Source organism: Chiroxiphia lanceolata, chromosome 3, assembly GCF_009829145.1.
Source record: "Chiroxiphia lanceolata isolate bChiLan1 chromosome 3, bChiLan1.pri, whole genome shotgun sequence".
Classification (NCBI taxonomy): Eukaryota; Metazoa; Chordata; class Aves; order Passeriformes; family Pipridae; genus Chiroxiphia; species Chiroxiphia lanceolata.
In genome coordinates, this window is record NC_045639.1 from 30,618,685 (window position 1) to 30,644,211 (window position 25,527).

Genomic DNA, 25,527 nt, shown 5'->3' on the forward strand with positions numbered 1-25,527 from the left:
GTAACATCGGGCTTTCAATAACTTCCCAAAACACACAGTATTTCCCCCATTGCAGTTCATCCTCTGGCTGAGCAGCTTCAAACCAGTATTTCAGATAATTTAGAGAGCATGCTGAAAGAGCAAACACCACTGCTGTCAAAGACAAGAGTACGTATAAAAATACCTGGGTGGAGCTTGATTTCTTTCTTGATTATTTTTCTTTTGGTGGTGTTTGTTGCTGTTGTTCTTTCTGTTTGTTTTAAACCAGAGGCCGAATGTCAGCATTCCTCTCTCTCTCAGCTGAAAATAACCACTGGACCACATGGTCCATCATCCTGGCCTGCCTGCCCTCATGCATTTTCCTTTCTCTTCTACACACCTGCACAGCTTCAAAAGGAAGATTTGGCTGGGCTCAGTCCCATGGCAGCCTATAATAGCACAGGGCACTTATCACTGCCATCACCCCTCCCCCACTCTTAAAACCTATTCTTTCTGGATTGAGGACAAGAGAATAAGTATATGCATCTCCTAAAGGTTTGAAAATGCAGAATGTTTCTGCCCAGAGTCTCAGATAAGGCATTTTAAAGAACAAACTCAAAACTGATTTAAGGCACATTCCTGTTTCTCAGTACTTCTGCGCAGGCAGCTCCACTTCAGCTGACTTACTGCTTCAAAAATCATTCCAAATATGTAAACTGTCTGAGCAGGCAGGAGAATTCAGCTGTGACCACAAGGGTTTCCACTCCAGGACCAAACGCTCCAGCTCTGTCCTGGGATCCTTCATTAGTGCTTTGAAAATAACCAGTTTTCTGAACACTGAAATTTTTGTTTTTACAAGGTGCATTTCAACGAGAAAAATTTCCTTTGGCCCCTATAATTTTCTGGATCAAGACAAAGTATTCAGCATTCAGAAACAGATGTCAAAACAAGCTTTTTTAAGACATAAATCAACTTGCATGGTATACAGTCCCAAAATAAAGGGAATAAAGTAAAGCCTAATATTTCAGCATACTACAGAATTTAGCATTATCTTTTAGAGACATAAATAAATAAAATCAAACTCCTGTAGTTAAGTAAGATAGTCTGAAAATGTGGTGCAAACCTGTGTTCATGGGGTACAAGGTTCTAATGTTTCTGTGTTCAGTGGTGGACAGACCTGGGACAAGAACCTGCAGAGTTTTTCTGTCCATGAAGGACTCTCCCAGCCCAGAAAGATGTTTCCTCTTTGATGACTGTAGGACTCACGAATCCTTATGCTTACAGTTGAAGCAGATACACATTTAGATTGGCAGCTGCTGTTACCAGAAAATGTTATTTTCATTACAATGTCTTTCATCTGTTCTGGTAAGTGTTCCTGTCAAGGATGTATTACACGAGTCACTCAAAAATGCCAGAAGAAACTACAAGCAACTACACAGAGGCACAGAAAAAAAAAAAAAACAAACAAAAAAAAAAACAAACAGCAAAATTCAAAAGCAACTATAACTCACAAACTTTCGGAGAGAAGATCAGAATCCAACAATTTTAATGGGAGACAGAGTGCAGCACTCATGAGAATTACGTTATCATACAAGCAGATTTTACTGTGCATTGCAAATCTAGACATATACTTTGTGAAGTGCTCTTTAGAAGAGGACTTTTATTGATGTAGTCATACAACAGAGCAGGCAAAAGAACAGAATAGCTTAAACGCATTTTTAGGCAGATAAGCAAGGCATAGCTCTAGAAACATTATGGAAGGAACAAAGGCAAAGTTCAGGAACATTGTGGGAGCCGGGAAAGCTAAAAAGCTGAAGATGAGAAGAGCACTACACATCTAGCAACAAAATATGGCCTGTGCTATTGGAACAGAAACTCAGCATTTCATTAAAAATGTTGTAATAATATAGAATCATTGAATGGTTTGAGTTGGAAAAGACTTCTAAGAATCATCTAGTTCTAATACCACTGCTGTGGGCAGAGACATCTTTTACTTAGATCAGGTTGCTCACAGCCCCATCCAACCCGGCTTTGAACACTTCCGGGGATGGACATCTGTAACTACTCTGAGCAACCTCAGTGGCTCACCACTGCCATACTAATTCTCATACCAAATAGTTTCTTCCTTCTATCTAATATAATTCTGCCCTCCTTAAGTTTAAAACCATTACCCCTTGTCCTATTACACTACAAGGCCTGGTAAAAAGTCTCTCTCCACCTTTCTTATGTCTCCTTCAATTACTGAAGGGCCACAATAAGGTCTCTCCAGAGCCTTCTCTCCTCTAGGCTGAACTGCATCTGAGTGCTCTCAGCCTTTCTTTGCAGGAGAGGTCATCCAGCTCTCAGGTCACTTTCGCAGCGCTCTTCCAGACCCAGTCTAACAGGTTCATTTCTTCCTTGTACTGCAGGCCCCAGAGCTGGATGGCGGGATCTCATGAGAGCAGAGTAGGGGGAAGAATCACCTCCCTCAACCTGCTGGCCATTCTGCCTTTAATGCAGCCCAGGATACGGTTGGTTTCTGAGCTGCAAGTGCACATTGTCAGCTCATATCCAGTCTTCCATCCACTAGAATCCCTAAGTCCTTATCTGCAAGGCTGCTCCTGATCTATTCTCCACCCAGCCTGTACTGATACTGATGATTTCCCTGATTCAGGTGTCAGACCTTGCACTCAACCCTGTTGTACTTCATGAAGTTCACACAGGCTCACTTCTCAAGCCTGTTGAGGTTCCTCTGGGTGGCACTCCTCCCCTCCACTGAATCAACTGTACCACTCAGCATCACCTGCAAACTTGCAAGGGTTTGCCAAGGGTGCATTCAATCCCACTATCTATGTCTATTAATAAAGATATTTAAGAGTACTGGTCCCAGTACAGACCCATGGGATATTGTAATCATGTACTATCAAATGGAGTAGAGGAGCAGTGAGGAATATACAGGGCTGAAAAAAGCAAAGGAGATTGAGGGTGGAATTCAGATGCCTAATCACAGGTACCTACATTTCCCCTCAGCACAGACAAATTCTGTGTTTTGTCTCCTGCCACAGCTACAGAGAGGTGAAGGATTCCCCTAGATCCTGCATCATACCCATTGGTCCCATATAGGGTTTTGAATACTGAGAAGTTTTGAGCAGCGCTAGATGCCTACATTTGGGCAACTGACTTATCATCATCTCTGAGCTGCTGAAGCAAAACAAAGCAAAGATCATCTGTCAAAGCTGGACTTCTGGCTCCTCTTTCTGAGGTTTAAAATGCAATTAGTCAAGCTGGTTCTCGAGGACATACTAAGCCAAGCACATTTAAAAGGATCTTTATTTTATGCTTATAACTGACTTGTTTCTCTGCACCAGCCAGCAATTGTCCAGTCCCAGAGCTGGCTGAGCAGAGGGGCAGACCGAGCTGGCAGTTCCACAGAGCCATGGAATTGCAACATTCAAGTTTCCAAGTTAAAAAGAAAATTTTTCACAAAAAAATCCAAAAGTAATCTTCACCACAACCTCAGGGACTGAATGAGCAACACTTCATTGTAAATAACCTGTATTTTCACTAGGCAGGAAAAACTCTAAATCTTTTCACTTTCCATACCAAAACAACCCAAGGGAGTTAAGCTCCCCCCAACTTTTGAAATGACTATTTAACAGTCGTTCTTCTTAAAGAGCTGTGGTGCAAGGTGCAGACAGCTCACAAATCCTGTAGCAACTTAACCAGTTTGTTACCCCATCACTGCAATCCCTGCAATAAGCTCAACAACAAGAAAAAACTGAACCAATAAATCACACACATTAACCTTCACAAACCTTGAATCAATGCATTCCCATTTACACTTTAATTTGTAAACAAACTTAGTTCTCTAGCTAAAAAATTTATTTGATAGAAAAGCAATCACCACAAAGCTATTTAAAAAACACCATCACACACAACCCCCAAAACTTCAGTATACAATTTCATGGGTTCTGCATCTACTATCGTTTAGAGATTGCTAGGGAAGAATGCAATCAAATCTGTATTGCTTTTGCAGTTCTAGTTGAGGGCAGTAGTTTATTTTGGTTTTAACGAATGCAAATTAACTCCCTCAGCATCTCAAGGTCCACTGTTCCATTATCTGCCATATTGCCTTGTTTCTGCCAAGGCAGTTATATGTAGCACCTTTGCAAACTACCAATGTTTCCATCGACCGTTACGACACATTTGAGAACAGAGCATACAAGAGAAGTTCTGCCAGGGAAGCTCATTCTCCAGACATCATCTGTTTGCCTTCCAAATCCTAAATAAAAGGATTTGGAGGTACATGCAGAGGTACACCTTGGCATTACACAATGACAGGACAGAACCTCTAAAACAATATCCTTGCAGTATCATATCGTATATAGTAGAGTTCACATTTACGTGGTCGGATGCAGTGTGGTGTTTTACAGCCTGTATATAATCTTATACTTTCCAGCATTCAACCCAGAAGCCTGCCAAGTGTTATATTCCAAGGGCTTGATTTGTCAAAACCAAGACAGGAACAATGTTGCATAAAGACTACAGTCTTAACTCAGTCCAACATGGAGAAACATTTAAATGAACAAAAAAAAGTAGTAAGACAAATGAAAATGGTGTATCAAGATGCTACCCAGGGACTGCAGTCTGATCATGTGAAACACCAAGGTAACACAGGTTGACAAAAAAGGACAAAATCAGCATGCTTGAAGTTAAACTTACATTGAATGATCATATTATTCTATCCAAAGTTTGGGGAGAAGATCTTGCAGTTTCATGACATCAAAATCAGAGGGCACAAGCTAGAACAAAAAAATCTGGCACCACAATCAGTAGCAGCATCCTCAGAGCCGTGTTCTCAGGCAGAGTGGGCCAGATGACATTACCACCTCCAGAGGCTACCCAAACATGGAACTTGTATTCCCACCACCATCCCACCACCCATGTCCTTCCTGTCCTTTTCCTTCTTTTAAAACAGAAGAGTTAGCTCCCTGGTGGTTTTTTTTGTTGTTGTTTGGTTTGGGGTTTTTTTGTTTGTTTGTTTTTTGGCTATGCTCCTGAAAGCCTCTCAGCAGAAAGGTTCTTTAAAGCATCATCTTAACTTGACAACAGCCTACTGTATTTGTGAGGTCTTGGTAGCTAAGGCTGCATGATCATCTTTAACCAAAAGTGATGGCACAAGAGTCAACAGCAGATATGAATGCACTACAGTGTTTGCTTTCACTTCTGCACAGTTCTACATTAGCTTTTATTTGCAGAGGCCAAATCAGCTTTCTTGAAGGCAGAAATAAAACAGCTCAAAACTAAAACCTAAATTTTCTGATTTCTCATTTTCTGAGGACAGTCATCACCATCTTCTACAATACTTAAAATTACAATCAAGCAGAAGCCATTTAGTTGTTGGACACACAAACGAAAGCCATTAAAACCAGAAGCTTTCATTAATACATTAATTGCCATTAGCTTTTTCTTCTTTTGTGTTTTGGGTTTTTTTGGTTGGTTGGTTTTGGTATCTGTAAAGTAGGTTTCAGAGGTTTCAGAGGTTTGGGCTGAAGACTTTGAAATCAAGGAATTCCAAACAAGTATTAACTGCTTGGTGTTTCACTCTGCTACCACCTTCCACTCAAATGATTTGGAAGGTAAATAACACCTTCCCCTCCTCCACCTTTACACTTGTAAAAGTACTTGACAAACTTATCCGGCATAGATTTACTTTCCAGTTTTCTTGCAATCCTTCTCAGCCAGAGAAGCTGACTATGGACACAGAGGCAAGTCAAGTTGAATCACAAACTTCGCTTACTCTAGGACTGCAAAGCAACTTACGAAACACACTATCACTACAAGAATCAGATCAGTTTTTTCTTCAAATCTGAATTAATCTACTCCAATGCCTCTTTCAAGAAGATGGCCATAGTTCCTACATTTCAGAAACACAGCAGAGTGAAAATATTAGAGGCCAAGTGTGACAGCAAGCAAACGGATGACCAAAACCATGCAGACTCTGGGAGTTTTCTGTCTGTCTTCTAGTTCCCCAAAGAGATGATAATAGTTAGTACACAACACCAGCATGCGTAGATAAGACAGTAGTAAAATTAAAAATCCTTCTGTATGCTTAATCCTGAGACCTTGCCTTAGTATACCATTTCCTTCAGCTTAGAGATTTCGTAGTGTAAGAGTCTTAATAAAAAACAATCGTTGAACATTTCTTTCTGTAGTCAATATTGGGCCAGTTTATCAGTATTATTCTACACTGCAAGTCTCTCAAACACACGAACTAGTAATTTTCCCCAATTCTCTCTTCAAGTATTTTAATTAGGTAAGAAATAAAATGAGTGAGCAACCTCCAACCCATTTCAGGATCGTGTTCACAGCAGCTCGCTGTTCTCCCCATACCTCTACATTCTTACTTCTGCTGCATTAACCTTGTGTACATAATATTCAGATACTTGGTCCCCTTTGTGCCCAGAGATTCTGGCACTGGCTGCACAAGATGAATCAGTAACAAAGGATCTATGCATTAGTTCTGCAAGGCAATCCCACATGCTACCATGCTTCTGCCCCCAAACAGTAGCAAAAGAGAGGAACTCAATGCAAGATTTAACTTTTACTTTTCCAAAAGTTTATCCCTACCCCATCCTCAGGCCACTTCTAGCAGACTTTGATCTTCATCACTGGAATCTCACAACATCATTTTCCACTATGTGGGAAATCTGTTTATTTTCTTCATTCAGAATCCATACCAGCTCCAGGACTGGATCTTACTTCTTTACTTCAGTCAGGTAGCACAGCCTTCAGCCCTGCAGGTCTGCTATGGTAACAGCCAGTCTGAAAGACAGTCATAACTCTCCACAGAAATCAGCCTGCCTCCTCCTCAGCCCTTCTTTCCTTTCCATACTCCCACAGAGGTTATATGTAGCTAAAGAGGTTTGTGGTTTAAGCTACAGAATTGAATGTGATTGTGTTGATGTTAAAGCTGAGGGGACTTCCACTTTTCCCCACTCTTCCTTAGGGGAAACTGAGCAAGAGGAAGATTGCTGTTCAGGCAGCAAGTACACTGGTTTTCAGAAAGCAAGAGATAGGATAAAGAGAAAGAACTTCATAAGCCAAGCAAAGAAAAACATGCAGAGAGCTTCAAGTAAGCTGTCTAGGCTAGACAAATGGAAACATGGAAGAGAGAGCTGCTTCTCCAGTCAAGTCCCTATATTATTCATTTTGAGGAAGGTCAAGTTGTGCACAAAGCTTCCCCTCCCTCAGCTCCAATTTTAAAAGCACGGAAAGAAGCAGTGACCATGCAGTAATAAAGCTGAGAATGGATAGGTCACTTAAAGGAATTAAACTCATTCCATGTTAGTAGTTTCACAGCTACATATTTCCATTTCTGACATTTACTTTAAATCAAGCAACACTCGTAGGAACAGAACAGATTCACAGAGAAGATGCTGGAGAAAAAAAGACAGGAACTTAAGTTCCCTTTTCACAGGAAAAATCTGTTCTCTAAGCTAACCTGCTCTGCAAAGGACTTATGTTTTACATCTTAGTTCATCTTTAGGATGTACTTCTGGAGCACTGAGTCATCTTACAGCATAACTATTTGCATTTAAAGCAGCATAAACCAGCACTACTGTTGAAAGCAGTGGTTTATCTGTCCCCAGAGAAAGGTGATTTTTCTCCCCCACATTTCACTCCCCTCTTCTCCTTATGCCACCATAAGCACTCATAACACCAACACTGTAAGCCAGACAACCAAACTCTCCAAAGAAAAATTAAACTGGAAAAAATGTTTGAGAGAATAAGAGTTGCTGTGAACCAGAGACAAATGCAGCACAGTTCACAGCAAAGCATAAGAATAATCTTAATTATCCACCACATTAGAAATAAGAGGAGCTTGAAGTAAAGTCCTCATAGCATATAAAATGAACTACCTGTATAAAACTGTTAAGCTAGGAGTTGAACGTATTACTCAAAGAAGCAAAGATTTGAGGACTTCAGCAGCTGGAGAAATAGCCTTTAAGTTTTCCTCATCTACGCTCCCACTGTGCAGGTCATGATTTTTCACCTTTTGCAACCATGGTGACCATGATAACAAACCCATTGATTTCCCCCATAGCACCTTCTAGAACCTCACAGCAACTGCCCCATCTCTCACACACACTAGCTTAACCAGAAGATACCATTCAGAAACAGTTCTAATCTTGAACTTGAAGACTCCGAGTGATGGAGAATCCACTGCACCCTTAGGTAAGCTGCTACTGTGGTTGATCACCCTCAGTATTGAATTCTCCACTTATTACTAGTCTGAGTTGAAACTCCCAAGCAAATAACTTTCCTTAAAAGAAACAACCTTGCAAAACATGAAGTATGGCACAATTGTTCTAATTAATAAGATAGAAATGACATAATTACATTATACCTGACTGAATTTTCTTTAGATAATAGGTTGGTTAATATTTATGAAGTTAAATAATTTTTCAGTTTTTTCACAACACTGTTGAATGAGTATCAGATTAAACAGCTAACAGTTACTAGTGAAAGCAAACACAACTTGAATTTTTCCTAGATTGCAGGGCTCTAGAGCAGAGTGTTAGCATGGTACTGAACGGTAGCAAAGAAGAGTCTGGGCTCCTCCACCCCACCATTATGACTGAATTGGTTTCTGACAAAGGAGCCAGTTGTCCTTTAGGCCCAGAGCCACAGACTTGTCAGATACTTTAACCTTCATCAGCATTTTTGAAATGGTTGGTTTGTACTTGTTGCCACCAGCTTCCTTACCTTTTTGTTATATATAATTGCGGGAGTTATTTTAGCCAGCACTTCAATTTCTTACAAGAATGGTTTAAGTTATTACAGAAGACAACTACACAGCTGGAGGTACTGGGGACACTATCAGCATCACTATCACCTCAGAGTTATAAGTATTTGTGCTTTTATACGATAATATTTTCTTTTCACGTAATTTTCACTCTTTCAGTTTTACAGCTGAAGATGGTAACTTACATTTTTTTCCTGCTTTTTCAATTAGGAGGAATGAATTGGGTAAACAAGCCAAAATCTGTAGATGAAATTCTGCAGTATCAGCGCTGTAGATCACATCTGCTTCTAGAGATTGGTAAAAGCTTTCATGCCTGACTACCTTGCCCAAAAAAGTAAGTCTGTTCCTCACAGCCACCAAAAGTAGCACACTGTTATACTACAGACAACAGTCCCTCTTCTGCCTCAAGTCTTTTTCTTTCTTTTTCATGTAGATTTTGAGGGCAGAAAGTTCACTGAAACATTTAGGTTTAAAATCGGTAAATAAGCCACTGTATGTGAAATTTCTGCTCAAACATTACCCCAGTCACACATGCATGTGTGCATATACACTCCCCACTCCCCTTCCAAAGCACATAGAAAATAATCATTATATGTCCCATTGCCTTTTTCCTCTTATTGTCTTCTTCTCTCCCTCTTGCAGAGTGCATGTGGAGTCTAGGAAGATATGACTCAAAGCACAGGACCTTCAGAGGATTCACAGTATAAAACAATAATAGTCTCTATTCACTTTCTGACTTTAATTACTGCCTACATTTCTCAGCTGTCTTATCCTCCTTTCTTACACATACACCCACATATAATACTCAAATTTATTTTTACATTATATCTTGCAGAAACGCAGCAAATCTCAATCTAAGATTAATATCTCCACAGCTGTTGAGATGCTCTTGCACTTTAGTTAGAAGAGCACATTTTAAAAGAAACTCACTACACATTTTCTGTCTCCACATTTTATTACACTTTCACCTAGCTCTCAACAGGTTGAAAGTAATCATCAATACTCCTTAAAAATAATAACAAAAAAGATAAAATAAAAACTAAACCACAAAATAAACCAAGTTATTCTTCGGCACTAAGTAATAAAATCATAAATTTTAAAACCATATGAAGGACTAGTTAGGAGATCAGACAGACTTTTAAGATTGACATGGTATATAAACACCGCAGAATATTGCTGCAATTAAGATTTTACCAAGTGAGCAAAATATTCTTATTACCCACGTAGAATTAAACATACTAAGTGGAAAAGAAAGGAAAGGTCAATTCTGATCATGTTTTTAAAGCCCATAGCCAAAACCAGGCTAGAAATGGCAGGTACATGAAAAATCCTGTGTTCCAACAACTTGCAGGAACAGCTTCTGTTCAGGTCACTGTAAGATGCACCCTCCTCCTTTACGGCAACCAAAATTTATTTAGATTTGGCGAGTAAGTGTTTGTGCATGCAAATCTTCCACAAAATCCTTTATTCATCAGTCTCCAACTATTAAAATGAGCAAGTCACAAATTCTTTAAGTTACATCCTTTACAATTCCTATCTCCAAAATGAAGGCTCATTTAGCTACACAGTGTTTAAAAAAGGAGCAGGAAAATAGAAAAAAGGACATTTTCATTAGCTTTTCAAAAGAAAAAAAAATACAAATGCTCATCACTACAACTTCATGAGACTCCAGCTGAGTCCAGAATCTCTCTAGGCTGATCACTATATAAACAAGTGTTGGGCTTTTTTTTTGGGGGGGGGAATAAAAATCCTAAAAATCTTGGTCTAAACTGGAGTTGTTCAGAAGCATCCACTTCATGGAATTCAAGGGAGGAAACAACACAACCAAAAAAGGCAGTAACTCACTACATGGAGGACAGGAAGACAACACTGGCCAGAGCTGGGACATGCTCCCTGGAGAAGCCCATTAGATGAGCAGCTTGGGCAACCGCACAAACACACAGCAGACAGGACAGCTTGTCTGCTTTGTTTCTACCACAACTTTTAATGGAAAGGACACTAACCCACAGAACATCTCTCTTGTCAGATTACTTGGACCAGAAATAGTCAAAAACTTAAGAAGGCGCCAGGGTGGAGGAAGAGACAGATGAGAGGGAAAAGAAGGTTAAAGAGAAAATGATTTAGTCAAAACCAAAGTAAGCTGACACTTTCCATTCCCTACTGTTCAAATAGTTTCTTTTCCAGTTTGGATCATAAAACTAAATAAAAGATAAGCATTGCAAAATAAGCGCAAAGGAGTTAGATCACAATGGTAGTGGAAGTTGAACATTTCCACGTCTGCTGCTTGTCATCCTGTACTTGACAGTGCTCCAAGCTTGTTACAAATTTGCTATGAAACTATCTTCTTCTTTCCCAATGACATAGTCTGCTGTCCACGCTGTCTTTCACAAAATACTTTTCTTCTGTGCTGATCACAGCTGTCCATTGAGCAGGATACAGATACTTTGAACAATGTAATAAATCTGGTTTTTACCAGAATTTGATTTTGCTCCAAATATTTCCAGCATGACAAAACTAGGCGAAAGAGGGAAGAACAGCTATAAATTAAAAACAAACCAAAAAACTCCAGAGACCATAAAGCAGCATCAACATAAAGATCAGCATCTCAGATGTAATTTGGGGACAAGAGAAAATATTTGGAATTCAGGATTTTTATACAAGTTCTTTCTAGCACACTAACTGGAAATTCAGTTTCTCCTTGATCAGTCAGTAAAGGCTCTCCTTCCCCTTCTTTAAGTACAGGCATATTCATTAATTACTTGAGCATGTGAATCTTCTTTAAACCTTTAGTTAAGCATTATGCCAAGCAGCTCAGATTGAATGGCAAAGCCAAGATTAAAGAAGACTAAGTCTTTTGGTTGAAGAAAAACTGTTGAGTATTTTCAAAAAAAACAGGAGACACCACCCAGCAATGATTAAAGCCAGGCTGTGAAACAAGCTGCTGAACCTGAGAACTCTACATGTAAGGGGCAATACAAAAGACAGATATGAAGGAAACTAATCATTGAAAGCTTAAGCAAGTAGAAAGTTAACCTCATGAACTATAAATGATGTTTACATTAGCTTCATTCTCCAGTATTACAGCCTATAAGTTCCCTAAATAGGATGTGTAGCACCAACAGCTTAGTTTCTTATGAAGTGATTCATTCTAAAGAATATACTGCTTAACAGTACAAATAGTCTGAATGAAGATGTCTACTGTGCAGCTCTAGCCCCTCCTCCCTCAGCAATCAATTATACAGGAACTGAGAACATTTTCACACAAACAGTCCTTCAACCCCAGCTCAATATAAAAAGCGATTCATACTCCACTTTCATACTTATATACTACTTTCTTTAGCTATTAGGTATTTCCAAGGCACCCATCATATTAGTATGCAAGCACACGGATTTGGTGAATTAAGTGCACATAGAAAAAAGCACTATCAGTCCTTCCCCATAATAGGTATTTGGAAGGGGTCTTTTTACTCAATGGATTATAGCAACATGCACATGTGGCCATCCTATTTTATTATTAAAAGCAAGAGTGACAACAGCTCCTACTTTCTATGCAAAATGGAGGACAACACAGTAAACCATTTCCCTATTCAAAAATTAAAACATAAACCCATAGGAATGTTACTCACCTGACTCAATCTCCCCAAAATGAAGAGAATAATATATTAAAAGTCTGCAACTTTAAATATTTCTGTGTCAGACAGTCAAAGAAAAAAAGCAAACACCCCCCCTAAGCCCAAACCTCAACATTTTTTGTCATCTATCAGCCACAAGATGTTCCACCAGTCTTGCATGGAGGCCACAGAGACATATTTAAACACAGATCTTGAGACACCTCTGTTTATTTTCTCACCTGACTATTCCATTTGCTATTTCTGGAAGAAATCCTTTGTCTGCAAGTGCAGGCACCATATAAGCTAAAAAAAAAAGCAACCTCTAACAAAGAACAACAGCTTATGAGTGATCCACAAGTTACAGTTTGGCCAGATTCCTCGCTACCAACAGTCATTGTCTTGGATGGCACATCTCCCTTGACTGCTCAGACTAAGCACGACTACTACAGCAACAAGGCAGACAGCTTGTTACCCACCTCCTCTTTTTTCCTATATAAAGAAGTCAGAGCCCCAGCCTCAAAGAGGGCCCTAACTGCTTTCTGTAGCTGAAAGCACGTACTTCCCACCCACCCTGCCACAGAAATTACAGTTTTCTGTTGAAAACAAGAAACATTTTATCCTGAGCAGGTTTTGAAAGAGTTTCCCCACAATACACCATACACACCCCTCAAAACAAACCAGCAATGACAAAAAAAACCCCAAGCCCCTTGCTATCTTCCTTCTAGGAAAGGAAAAAGCATCCTAGAAGATCATCATAAAGATCCAAAGAAGAGAATGCTGTTCACATTTTACACCCTTTTGCTAAAACCAAGAAGTAATCAAAGCTGCACTAACTCAAGGCTTCTTTTACAGAAAATTAACAGTCTGCAACTGTAACGGCTTCCTCTAGAATTATATGTAGGGGAAGAAATTATTTGCCCACTTCCCTACGCACAATGTTTAATTGCTGGTGTGATCATGTAAAGGCCTATTTGAGTCCAATCAGCTGATTGTAAGTCTACTGTATGGAGATTTATTAGACCTTTACACCTTGAAAAAAAGCTTTGATTGGTGAAATACCATATGCAAATTCAGTTTATAGTTAATTAAGAAAGATGAACAGTGGCAGAGGGCAAAAGAAGGCAGGAGTGAGGAGCAAGATGAAAGCTTCCCTCAACCATTAGAGGATGTCCCAACACTCATTTACTCTAAGAAGCAAGCAGCAAAACAGATTAGGAAATACACGAGTAAATAACTAGGAGTCCCTGCTTGAGCAAGAAGGTTGAACCAGTTTACCTCCAGAGGTTCCTTCCAACCTCAGCCCTGGTTCCAGCCCTGAGACACCAATATTATTTAAACATAAAAACAAGGGGGAGGATGCAGCTTTCAACTCCAGCTTTGTTTCCTGCAGCAAGGCCATTAAGTGAAGAGTTCAAACTATTAAACTGGCATTCCTTTATCATTACATCTCATTAGTAATAAAATCAGTTTTATTCTACAAAGCTTTAATAGCCTCATTCATTACAACCAGGTGTCTTAATCCCCAAAGAGCAATGAACAAATACAGAGCATACTGAATAGTTACAGAATAATTATTCTAAATAGTTATAGAATAATTATTTTAAAGGTATCTTCTAATGCAAGTTTATCCTTTAACTAAGTTAGTTAAAAGATAAAATTGCTGCCTATTGGATACCCATAGAGAGCAAAGCTGAGTGCAACTGAACACAGGTTTTTGAAGTTTCCAGTGTCATCTTTTAGCTCAATTCAACTAATAAACAGAATTGCCAAGATGGAGACTTAAAGCACATCTATCACAACAACAAATGTGTTGGAATTTAGTTTTCTGAAATACCGTTCAAACAGGATATTTGTCACATCTTTCTATCTGAAAGCCATCCATGCCATCTCTGTGATGCTCCGTGTTTCCTTTAGAGAAAGGAACATATTAATATATAAACATAATAAACATACATATTAAGAATTTAGGGCTTTTTGAAAGAGGTCCACAACAAACACATCCTTATTTACTTGATGTTCAATTCATAACTACACAGTGTCACTGTAAACAGAACATAATGTCTTGCCTGTCTTTCCAGAGCGTACTCTGCCTGCAGCGCCACCAAGTTTAAAGGGAGTGGTATCTTTTTGTTATTCTTACAGTGATGCATTTCAAATGGCACTTAATGAATTTGTCTTCATTAAGAAACAGTAACGGAAAGAACAGTATATTACAGGGCATCACAGTATCTGACAAAAGCAAAGACCAATTGCTATTTCAAATAATTTAGACTAAATACTACACGCTTAATTTTCCCATTTCAAGGAATAAAAACTAAAAGCTTCATTCATTCTGCATGACTAGCTTTTTACAGCAGAACATTTTCATTTGGCAGGAATGGGACCGAAGAAGGCAGATGCAGATTGACCTAGCTGAGTATCATTGATCCAGCGATACACAGCTGTAAATCTTATTTGTAACCCAATATCCACAAAACATTTAGAGGTGACTTAGGTGAAAGTGTAGGTGTTTTTACAGGGTCTGGCTCCTTCCAAAACAGCAGTAGCAACTCTAGTGATACTAGGGCACATGAGGCAAGCTGTTACCTTCCTAGATGTTGGGGTTTCCCCCACACTTTTCACATACTGAGAGAGAGGGAAAAATTCAAGCACTGATGTCTAGTCTCTCACCCTCTTTGAAAGGCACAAAATTTGGACTTCTATGTACAGAACATCCCAGCACAATGATCAGTCTGTAGAGAAGTCACAGCCAGCCATAAAGGCAAGAGGTTTCTGTATTTTGCAAACTTGACAGGTACTTTGCTCTGACACTCTATTCTGGCTTTCAAGGTGCTCACTCAGTCTGAACAACACAAAGGTCACACTGGGATGAGTAAATTAGTAATTTCATAAAGTAGTACTTACATACAGCATTCTCTAACCTATAAACCAAGATTTTTGAGTTTCCTGGTTTCCCCCTCCAATTAGGCATAAAGACATCTGATATTTGTCAAAGCTTCTCTACACCCAACCCTTTCTGCATATCCAAATGAATTACAGCAACTCTTCAGTAGCCTTTGTACAACACTCTAGACATGTCAAAGGAGCAAACAAAGTTATCAATTTCCATCTTGAAGAAAACCTATGAAGAGTCTACTGCATTGCCAGGAAATTAATATCAGGAAATATCAGGAAATTAATATCAGGAAATTAATCTTGTGACAGAAGCCTGCAGATATCAGCCATGTCAGTCTCTCCCAGAAGGCTCACAAGGCAATAATTACTACTTTTTCACAATGCAGTGTAATAGTTACATTAACTCCATACTTCAGAATTTCTTCCAGGCAGCTGCAGAAGGAGAAAACTAGACCAGAAACACCACCCAAAGGGAGCAAGTTTTCTGCAATTACTTTATCTGCCATAGTTCAGAGTTAGTCTCTTTTATAGGAGGGGGAAAAAAAAAAAATCTGCTGTGTTGCTGACAACACACATGGCACACTGTGCCTAGGATTTATCTTCCACTCAACAAAAAGCTAAGAAAGAGCCAAATATCACAGAAGGGTGCTAGTCAAAAGTCAAGAGGAAGTTAGTCTAACGACTGCAACCCTTTCCCAGAGATAGGGCTTTAGAGATGAATGGTAGCACAGAATACAAGATTTAGCCATGTCTACCAGGGCTCCTGCTAACACAGACATCAAATGCTTTCTTGTATGCACTGTGCATACATGGCCTTGAATCTAACAACTAGGTTAGAAACAGTCTCCCCATGTAACTCAGCACAAACCCTTCACCCTTTCTTCTCTCCATTAAAAGCTGACTATGTCATCTCAACAAAAACCTAAAGACTTGGTCGTAAGATTCCTGCAATTGCAGGGACATACCATATCCCCTCACCTACTATCCTCCTAATGCCTTATACAGTGACAGGAAACATCAAAAAAAAAAATGTTCTAGAATGCTTTCGAAGTTCAGTTCTGTTTTAGGGTGGGTTTCTGGTTTTTTTGTTTGTTTGTTTTTTGGGGTTTTTTTGTTGTTGTTGCTTTGTTTTTTGTTGGTTGGTTGGTTTTTTTAAGGTGGTCACAGGTCTTGACACCTATCAAGGTAATAAGGTAATCCTCTGATTTATTTGCTCTAAGAGGTTCTTAGAGGACTGGGTCCCCCTTGCTGCAGTTGACAAGTCATCTACTTGTCATCTGTACTTTATATTCCCCAATTGCACTCTATATTGTCATGCAGTCCAATTACACTCATTACACTCAGGGCTCTTTCAGATGTCAAGAAAGACTGAGTTGATAAAAGACATGAGACATCCAAAATTTGACTCAGTCTGGTCACATGAAAAACTCTTTGAAACTCAGTTGCAAAAAAGTTGAGCTGCAATGAAACAATTGGAATATGCTTTAAACAAACAAAAAAAATTTCAGTTTTCATAATGAAATAATACATAAGGATGAATTGCATGCAGGTGATGTTGGCCAGCATCATGAGCAGTGAGTGCTGTTAACTATGGAGCAGAAAGGGACCTGGGGATCCTGGTCAATGGCAAGTTGAATATGAGTCAGCAGTGCCCTGGTAGCCAGGAGGGCCAACTGTGTTCGGGGGGGCATCAGGCAAAGCATAACCAGCCGGTCAAGGGAGGTGATTGTCCCGTTCTGCTCTTCACTGGGGCGGCCTCACCTTGAATATTGCGTGCAGTTTTGGGCACTACAATATAAAAAGGATAATGAGAAAGCACAATGAGAAAGCAGGTTCGTTTTCCTAAACTTCTCCCACAGTGCAGCAGAGAACACATAAGAGCAGCAGCAGAGCAACAGAAAGGGCAGCAACAAACAACAGCTAAAACCACACTTCAAGACTAGAATGCAAGTTTCAAAAATTGTCCTTAAGGCAAAGGTGGCACTGGAAGACTAGCAGGGCATGTGAGTAAGCAGGACAAGGCAAGATCAGAACAGGTGAATGCAGATGAGCTCAAGGGACAGACGAGCATAAGACAAAAATACGGTAATTGGAAATGCCAGCATAAAACAATTGAGGAAAAAGATGGCGAGAGGGTGAACTAACAATGAAATGCAATCAATTTCAAGAAAAATAGCAGTCAATACCAGACTGCAATAAGGCAGCAATCCATTAACAATCAATTATGGTGAAACAGCAATAAAATGCAGTCAGTAAAATGACCATCTGAAGGAACTATTCTTTTCCACATGTATAAACTACAATTTCCCCTACCCAGTTACCATTTTTTCGATTGTTCATTCGATTAAATTAAACCCATGTCTTTTCTATACATAACTGCAGTATTTAAGAAGACATACTTGAACCCCCTGTGGGGGCTGCTCACAAGGTTTCATTTGTGAAAGAGCTGTTTATGTTACCACTGTATTGATTCATTCACAAGCATCAGAGGGCAGCGGGAGTTGCTTGTCTCTTTAAGACAGTAAGACCATAAAGATTAAGAGGAAGACAACTGGTGCAAATCCACTCATTCTCCACAAAGATGTGCCACACTGTACCCCAGAAACACTGGCAGGCTTACTGAAGTCCCAGTAAAACTGCAGGGAGTTCTTCTTTGCATGGATCCATATCCACAGCAGTTAAGAGTACAGTCATCTACTTTCCGCCAGCAGTGGAAGAGGTGGGGTTTCCATTTCTATGCTTACAAACCACAGATTCTGATGATGCTGCAACTTTGCCTGGAGATGCTCCTCATGCCTGTGAAGATCAACATGCATTTCATAAACATTCACCAAAAGGATCACCGCAATGCAGTGATCACAGGTCAGTGTGGTTGAAATTTATAAATACCAGTTTCCAACACTGAAAAAAAAGAGGTATCAAAGAGCAGTATTCAGCCACCAACAGCAAACTTTCTTCACCCATTATAAGTTGCTGCATATAAAACTATGACATTTGAAGGGGTTACCTTCCATTTGACAAGCTAGAGAACCCTAGCTACTGTTTTCCCTATTCCTCTTCTAATGGGAAGCATTGGATAGAAGCAATAAACTTGGTCTTTTTTTTTTTGGTAGCTAGGTTAGGAAGATTTATTTATTTAAAGGAGTTCCTGTCTGATGTTTTAATTCAGGTTCACAAGAAAACAATATTGTAGAGCTTAAATAAAAGGTCTCTTATCTATTGAGCTGACAACTTTTTTTCCAGAAACAGAGACATCCCTGCAATTGTGTACACTTACTTTTGTTAAGACACAAACTAATAGAACTGATGTACTGCACCAAGGAAACGTCAGCAGTCAGCCTTGGCGGCAGTACCTACACTGGTTTACCACAGAGAAAGAAATACAAAAGCCTTTACTGAAAGAAGCCAAACAAAAACATAACAGCTTTCATTTCCCTACAGCATCACAGAAGGAAACAATCAGTTTTGAAAAGGACTTTTCCAAGTTATAAACTAGCGAAGGCCCTGTGATTTCAGAGATAACAGCTCCTCCTGGTGTGTCCTCTCAAGTAACTGGCAATCAATCAATGCAGCAAATTAAAGCCCTATTTAGTCTGACAGACTAACAGAAACAGGATATGATACAATACCTTTAAAAATCTGTTTGACAGCCAGCACACAACTGTTTATGCTTTGTATATCAGGCCCAGTTTCACTAAACTTTATCCCAGCTATAGAGCAACAACTTTTGGAAGGCAGGAGTTTTAGTTTTGCAAAGCTCTATCACTTCCATCACTTTGAGAATACAAGTTTTCTTCTCACAGAAGACAGCTACATGCACTTGTACAGCCATGAAACATGTCCTTCCATGCCCAGATGTATCTACCTGCACTTTACCTCAAATACTTTTGTCCAAACTCTTTCAGATTGCTGCCTAGTCTGGGCAGGAGGCAGGATGGTGCGTGTGGAGTGGTGCTGGTGCAGTAATGGCGAGAGAATTATGGGGAAGGTGGTAGGATTTAAAAGCTGTTTCACGAACTTAAACTTTCCTGGAAAAGACATCAGAGCTTTAAAACAATGCCAAGGGCCAAGTCATTTTGCTGTGTGAAATACAGTCCATTTCTTTGGCCTGGGTTGGAAGAGACCTTAAAGATGATTTAATTCCAAACCTTCTGTCACAGGCAGGGATGCCACACACTACACCAGGTTGCTCCGAGCTCCATCCAATCTGGTTTTGAACACTGCCAGGGATGGGGCATCCACAGCTTCTCTGAGCAACCTGTCCCAGTGCCTCATCACACTCACATTTCCCTAATATCCTATCCTCTTTCAGTTTGGAACCAATCCCCTTGTCCTGTCACCACATGCTCTTGTCCTAGGCTCCTTAAGCCTGAAATGTCATATGCCATCCCTGGTCCTCCCCAATGTAGTTATGTTTGGGATATTGCAACAAGTAAGTATCTCCTTCTTAGTTTGTATAACCAGATTTGTTATGTTAGGCCATCTGTCTTTGTAGCAAACACAGTCACTAGCTTTATAAAATTACAGTTGTTTCTAAAAAAAAAAAAAGGTAAAAGCAAACAACAACCCCCCTACACATATTGTTTTATGAATACATAAAGGTTTTAGTCATTTGGGATAGCAATTTAATCTGTATTGAATTACTTAATAGGACAATCATCTAATTTAAGTTTTACACCATACTAATATAGTCATGAATTTAAGTAGCCTACAAATATTAAGTTTTTAAGAATCTGGCCATACTCCTGGGAAAGAAGCCCATTACCTAGAAACCAGCCAAGCATCCCTGAATAATTACTACAACAAGGTAGCCCAGTGTCAGACCTTGTCTGTTAATCCTTTCCTCTACTGCTTTCTATGCCTCTGTCAGTACATGCTGCTGAGACTGGTCTGGCATATTTTGATTTGCAGAGAGCAGACAACAGCTTTATGCAAGCTTTTGGGAAAGAAAAGGAGTAACTCAGAACTTCCAGTCAACCTAAGTATGAAGGGGGTTTATCCTATTAATAAAGATGTAGTTCAACTCCCCATCCTTGCTTCTGAAAGGAGTCGCTAGCTTCCACGTCACTTTTCTATTTGTAACATCCACATACCCTTACACTCTAATTAATGTTGATATTGATACAAGTGCTCTTCTATTCCCATACCAGAGCACTTCAGAAATAAGAGGTGAGGAGATCAAAAGATGTGTAACCTTTCCACTGAATTCATCTGTACTTCCACTCAGGTGCCTGTATTACTCACTTTTAGGCTCTGGAACAGAAGCACCAGGGTAGTCTGAAGAACAGAACCCCCACCTAAGAATTGTGGCACAGCTCCTTTCTGCTCTTCACTGACATTTAAACTACTTTCTTCAAGATTATCTTATCAAACCTTTGAGCATAAGTACTACACAGAAAACCAGGATGCAAAATCCACATCCAATAGAGAAGTGGATGGTAGGGAACCAATGGCCAGCTGTGTGTCAGCTCTCTCAGCATCAGGGCATCGCTCTTCAAGGCCAAGCAGGTAAAGGACACAGGCTTGTCATTAGTAGTAAGATTCTGCAGTGCAGCCATGTGCTACCAGCTCTCAGTCATTTTATTATCCTCAATGCTGTAAGGAAGATCTAGACACTTATTAAGGAATTTCCAGTCACCTTGCATTTAAGATGATGGCATGTAAGCAGCACAAGCTCAGATAAAGACTCTGGACTTAAATTTTTCTTCCTTCTACAAACATTCTCAGCTTACTCTTCTTCCCTTTCTCACGTTTTTGAGGAGTTGATGGGAGAGACAGGGAAGGACGAAGTAAAACAGCAGTCACAGCACCAATAAAATACTTTTTCCCCCAACTCGGTATTAAATTATTCTACCTTCCTCTCACATCTGTCTTGTGTATTTAAACCAGAAGACCTCGCAACTGACTGGTTTTTAACCAAGATTTTACTACCCACTACTGGGTTTCAGTTTCCCTTAAATATTACCTCTAACGCTATTCTAAGTGGAATTAGAGCAAAGAATCTGGATAGCCAAGATCTCGTGCTTTCATACAGTTAGGATTGAGCAGAGTACTTTGTACAATTTCTCAGAATACAAGCACTACTACTCTAGAGAAGTTGTCAGATAAGACCCTCTAGTGTCAGAAAAGGCTATAAAAGTACACAGTTTATTGCATGATTGAAGTCATAGCGTTGAGGGCAGAGAAGACTCTTTCTTCTCACCTGCCCCCAGTTCTGCATCCAGCTAACGGAGACCCCTTTGCTAGAAAAGGTACTTCACTTTGATTCTCTACCACTGCTATCCCTACCATTAGTTTACTCTGTGGTACAAGCTCAGGTTTCTCAGTGCCTTATCCTGTCAAAGATCAAACACCTCCCCAGGTGGAGTCTCCCTGGGCCTCTCTGGGCTCCTGTTTCAATCTGATCATCTTCATGATGAAGAGATTTTCCTAACTAGAACCTTCTCTCATGCAAATTGTGCCTGTTGCTCCTTTAAGGGCCTGAAGCAGATAGCAAGGAAAACAAACCCACCAAAAAAAGAAACAAAAAACAACCCAGAAGCCAATACGTAAGACAACCCTACAGACTTAGATCTAGTTGGGTATTAAACAGATCCTTAGTGCTGTTCTGTGTAAATCTGTAACCTCAAAAACTTTTAGCAACTGAAAAGGAACCGCATAGGCAGTACTTTTGGTTTATCATCAGCTACACCGTCCTTTCCTTCACCTCTGGAGCCCACAACCTCCACTTTGAGCCTGTCCTCATTCTCCCTATAGCAGTAGCCTCCTGCTGCCACCTCCAACGCTGTAACCTCCATCCGTCCCCACAGTCTCTTGTCTCTCTCTGTCCCCAATCCACCAAATCGCAGTCAGTTTTCTCCGTTCATCACCCCTTCCTTCATTCTCTCCCTCTTCCCCATCGCCTCCCCTTGCTCTTCACAAATTATATTTTGTCTTCCCAGCCTCGCGCTGTGTCACAGCCGACCCTACGATCGCCCGCCACGACCCTGCTCTGGTTTTCCCACGGCACTACATCTGTTTGACAAAACAGACACGCGTGTTATTTCCTGTCGGTAACGGGGGGAGCGTTACCTCGAGGGCAATGCCCTCGCAGCAGCAGCATCTCCTTTCCTCACTCCGTTCGCCTTAAACTCAAACTCGCCTCCCTCCCATCCCCGATCCCCCGGGACCCGCGCAGGGACCCACGCGCGGAGAATTCCCCGCGCTCCAGCGGCCGCTCGCTGTGCCGCAGTTGTTGGCGCGAGAACCCAAAAAGTAACGCGTTTAAACTTCCCACTTCTCTTCCAGGTGCGCCCGGACCCGCGGCCACGTCCCGCAGCCCTCCCGCCGCTCCCGCGTTCCGCTCCACGGGGCGGAGCGCAGCCCCCGGCCCAGCACCGACAGGGGGCGCGGGATCCCCTCGGGGCTCCGGGCCGGGCAGGGGCAGGGGGCCGTCGCCCCCGCCGCTCAGCGCGGCACTCACTCACCCGCCTCGCCGGGAGGGACCTTCCCGCGGCCGCCAGCAGCAGGAGAGCGAAGCCGAGCGGCGAGAAGGGCATGTCCGGGGCGGCCCCCCATGCGCGGGGGCCCGGCGAGGCTCCGCTGCGGGCACGGTGGCGACGGCGGCCGCTTTTGTATCGGCGGCGGAGGCGGGGAGGGGCCGGCCCAGGTACGGCCCGGCCCGGCCCGGCGCCGCCCGGCGGGGATGGGGATCCACCGCCGCCGCCGCCGCCGCCGTGCGGGGGGGGGGGGGGGGTCGCTCCGCGGGGCGCGGGCGGGTGTCGGGAGTCGGCAGCGCAAAGGGCTGTTTCGGCGAGGAGAAGAGAAGAGAAAGGAAAGAAAAAAGCCGAAGAAGCGCCTTTGCGACGGCGCCACACACACCCCCCCCCCCCCCGGCTTCGCAACTTCTTATTTTCTTTTATTTGACTCTGAATCTTTTCACGCTTGTGCATCTTGGTGACCTTCGTGCTGTTCGTGACGTCCGAGTTTTATTAGGTTTTAATAATAGTAAATGCAATTACCCATTTATAACATGAATTTGCGGAGCTGCACGTCAGATCAGAGCTTGATTTTTAAGCTGAGGACGGGGCACAGGTCAGTCCTGGCAGAAGTATGATGTGTAAATTTGCTGGATTACTTACTTGCCAAGCTCTGCATCTGCTTTTTGCTAGATTCGTATTATTGCTCTTATTTATTCACTTTGCACTGACTCGTAAAACTAAACTTCCACTAAATCACCTATATTTTATGAAATTATACACCAGAATCCAGAAGAAGAAAGCATACAGAGCCATCAGAGTTAGAAGTAAAGCTCAAAATTGAACCAGGAAGTGGGGAAAATATTTCATATTGGTCTGTTAGATGCTGCTGGAATATAAAAAAGTTAATAGCTTAAATATTAATGATGTGTATTAATTTCAAATACAACACAGCATCAGGCTGGGGGTGTAACTAGTCAGAGCGTCGATGCTGTGAGATCATGAAACCATGACATTGTCCAGAGTGTGAATTGCCAGGGCAATTACATCTCAACAGCTAACTCCAGAAGAAAGAGTTTCTCATGGTAGTTTGGTTGACAGAAGACTGAAAAGATATTTCTTTCAACTTTTCTAAAGTGAGAGAAAAAAAAGATTGAAGGAAAAAAATTATTACTACCTTCAGGCCAGGTGAAGGACACCTTTAAGTAAAGAGACCTCTTCTACCTGGATAGCACTGTCAGCCTTAACAGGGTACACCTATTTCACATGGAAATCTTTACTGCTCTCTATTGTTTCTGCACCAGGCTTATTAATTAAGTTTTTCAATTAGGACTTCTGCTCCCAAGACGACTCCCGGCATCTGTGCATAGCAGAGGTCCAACTGCTTTTGCAAGACCTTAGTAGGCTCACCTCTCCTTTGAAAAGCCTTATTAGGGCTACAAGGGTGACACATATCAGGTGGGAAGCAGAGGTTTTACTTTGAAATAATTCTGTTTTCCAGAAATAATCAAAGTAACTCTTCAGGGATGATGACATCATAACATGGGATAATGACCAAGGAACCAGGCAAGAGTTAAGGCTTACCACCTGCAGCCTACACTGTGTACCCTCTATGTTATCTTTGTGGGGGTGGTCTGCATGGCTGATGTCAAGAAAGGATGAGTTGGCTGAAGGAGGAAGTCCTGTGCAGATAGGATGGTCCTTTTTAGACAAACAGCACAGGACAGAACAAAGTCATATTACCAAAATGTTGAAGGACGCCATGGCCAAAAGAGAAACTTTCCTAATTAAGGTGCACTTAAATATTAAAATGAAAACTCAGTATATGCTAATAAGCTCAATGAAGTACGTGCTACCACATATATGACTGTATTACTCAATTCTCCCCTTAGATCATGCTATACATAAGCAGGAGGGAAAGTATAAGACTGGGCTAAGCAGGGTAGAAATATCACCTAGTTAGGGGGAAGACCCAAAAGGACTTTGGAGACAGACCCTGGAGACAGACTCTTCTCTCCTGTTCCTCCTCCCAAGCAGGGATGCCTTCTTGGCAAGCTTCTGCATACAATTATTATTACCTGGGTTATCATAATAGTAGTATTATTGGAGTTCTATTGCAGCAAATGCAATTCCAAATCTGTATTTCTGTTGCTTCACTAAACCACACTAATTGTGAATCTCTGATTGCACAAGTTCCAGTGAACATAGCCAGACCTACCATGTTGAAACCAGTATTTGTGAAATCTGTGCTTGTGGAAGTTCCTATTGAACGAGACCAGACTTACAGTGCCAAATTGGCTATAACCAGAAATTAAACCCGTCCATACCCAGCCCCTCTGATCTCTCAGGAGCAGCTGGAGCACAAGGGGGTTTATTTTTGTGCTAAATTTCTATACTCTTAACACAACAATACACTAGTGTTATCTACATGACAGGAGGAAAAAATCAAAACTGATTGGAGTAAACTCTGAACATGCACATTTTCACTGTGCCCAGTAAGAAGCTGTTAGTAAATTTCAGAAGACTGAGCAAATCCTTTTGACCTAAATCACTGTATTAAAAGACAGATCATTTTCCTAGAGATGGAAAGGTATTTATTCAATAAATTAAATTTTTTTTTTTGGAAATGCTGTTGAAATTTGTCTCTCAAACCTGGGTCTACTAGATTTTTGTTATATTTATTCATTATTTTATTTATACTAAAATTTAACTTGATATTTCATTAGTGTTTATGCAAGAAAAGAACAGTTTGAAAATAGCCAAGTGCAGCATTAAAATGACACAACTTGAATTTGAAATGCGAAAAGAAGCTGGGGTC

At 40.9% G+C, this 25,527-nt stretch overlaps 1 protein-coding gene across 2 annotated transcripts in view; it reads right to left on the bottom strand.

Annotated features, from left to right (window-relative positions):
* Positions 1-22,820, bottom strand: part of GLP1R (glucagon like peptide 1 receptor) — a 92,012-nt gene extending 69,192 nt beyond the window's left edge. For both annotated transcript variants that reach the window (XM_032683637.1, XM_032683636.1), the window contains exon 1: positions 22,719-22,820. In XM_032683637.1, the coding sequence (XP_032539528.1) occupies positions 22,719-22,790 (72 nt within the window). In that variant the 5' untranslated portion in view covers positions 22,791-22,820. The remainder of the gene's footprint in view (positions 1-22,718) is intronic.
* Positions 22,821-25,527: the final 2,707 nt, after the last annotated feature.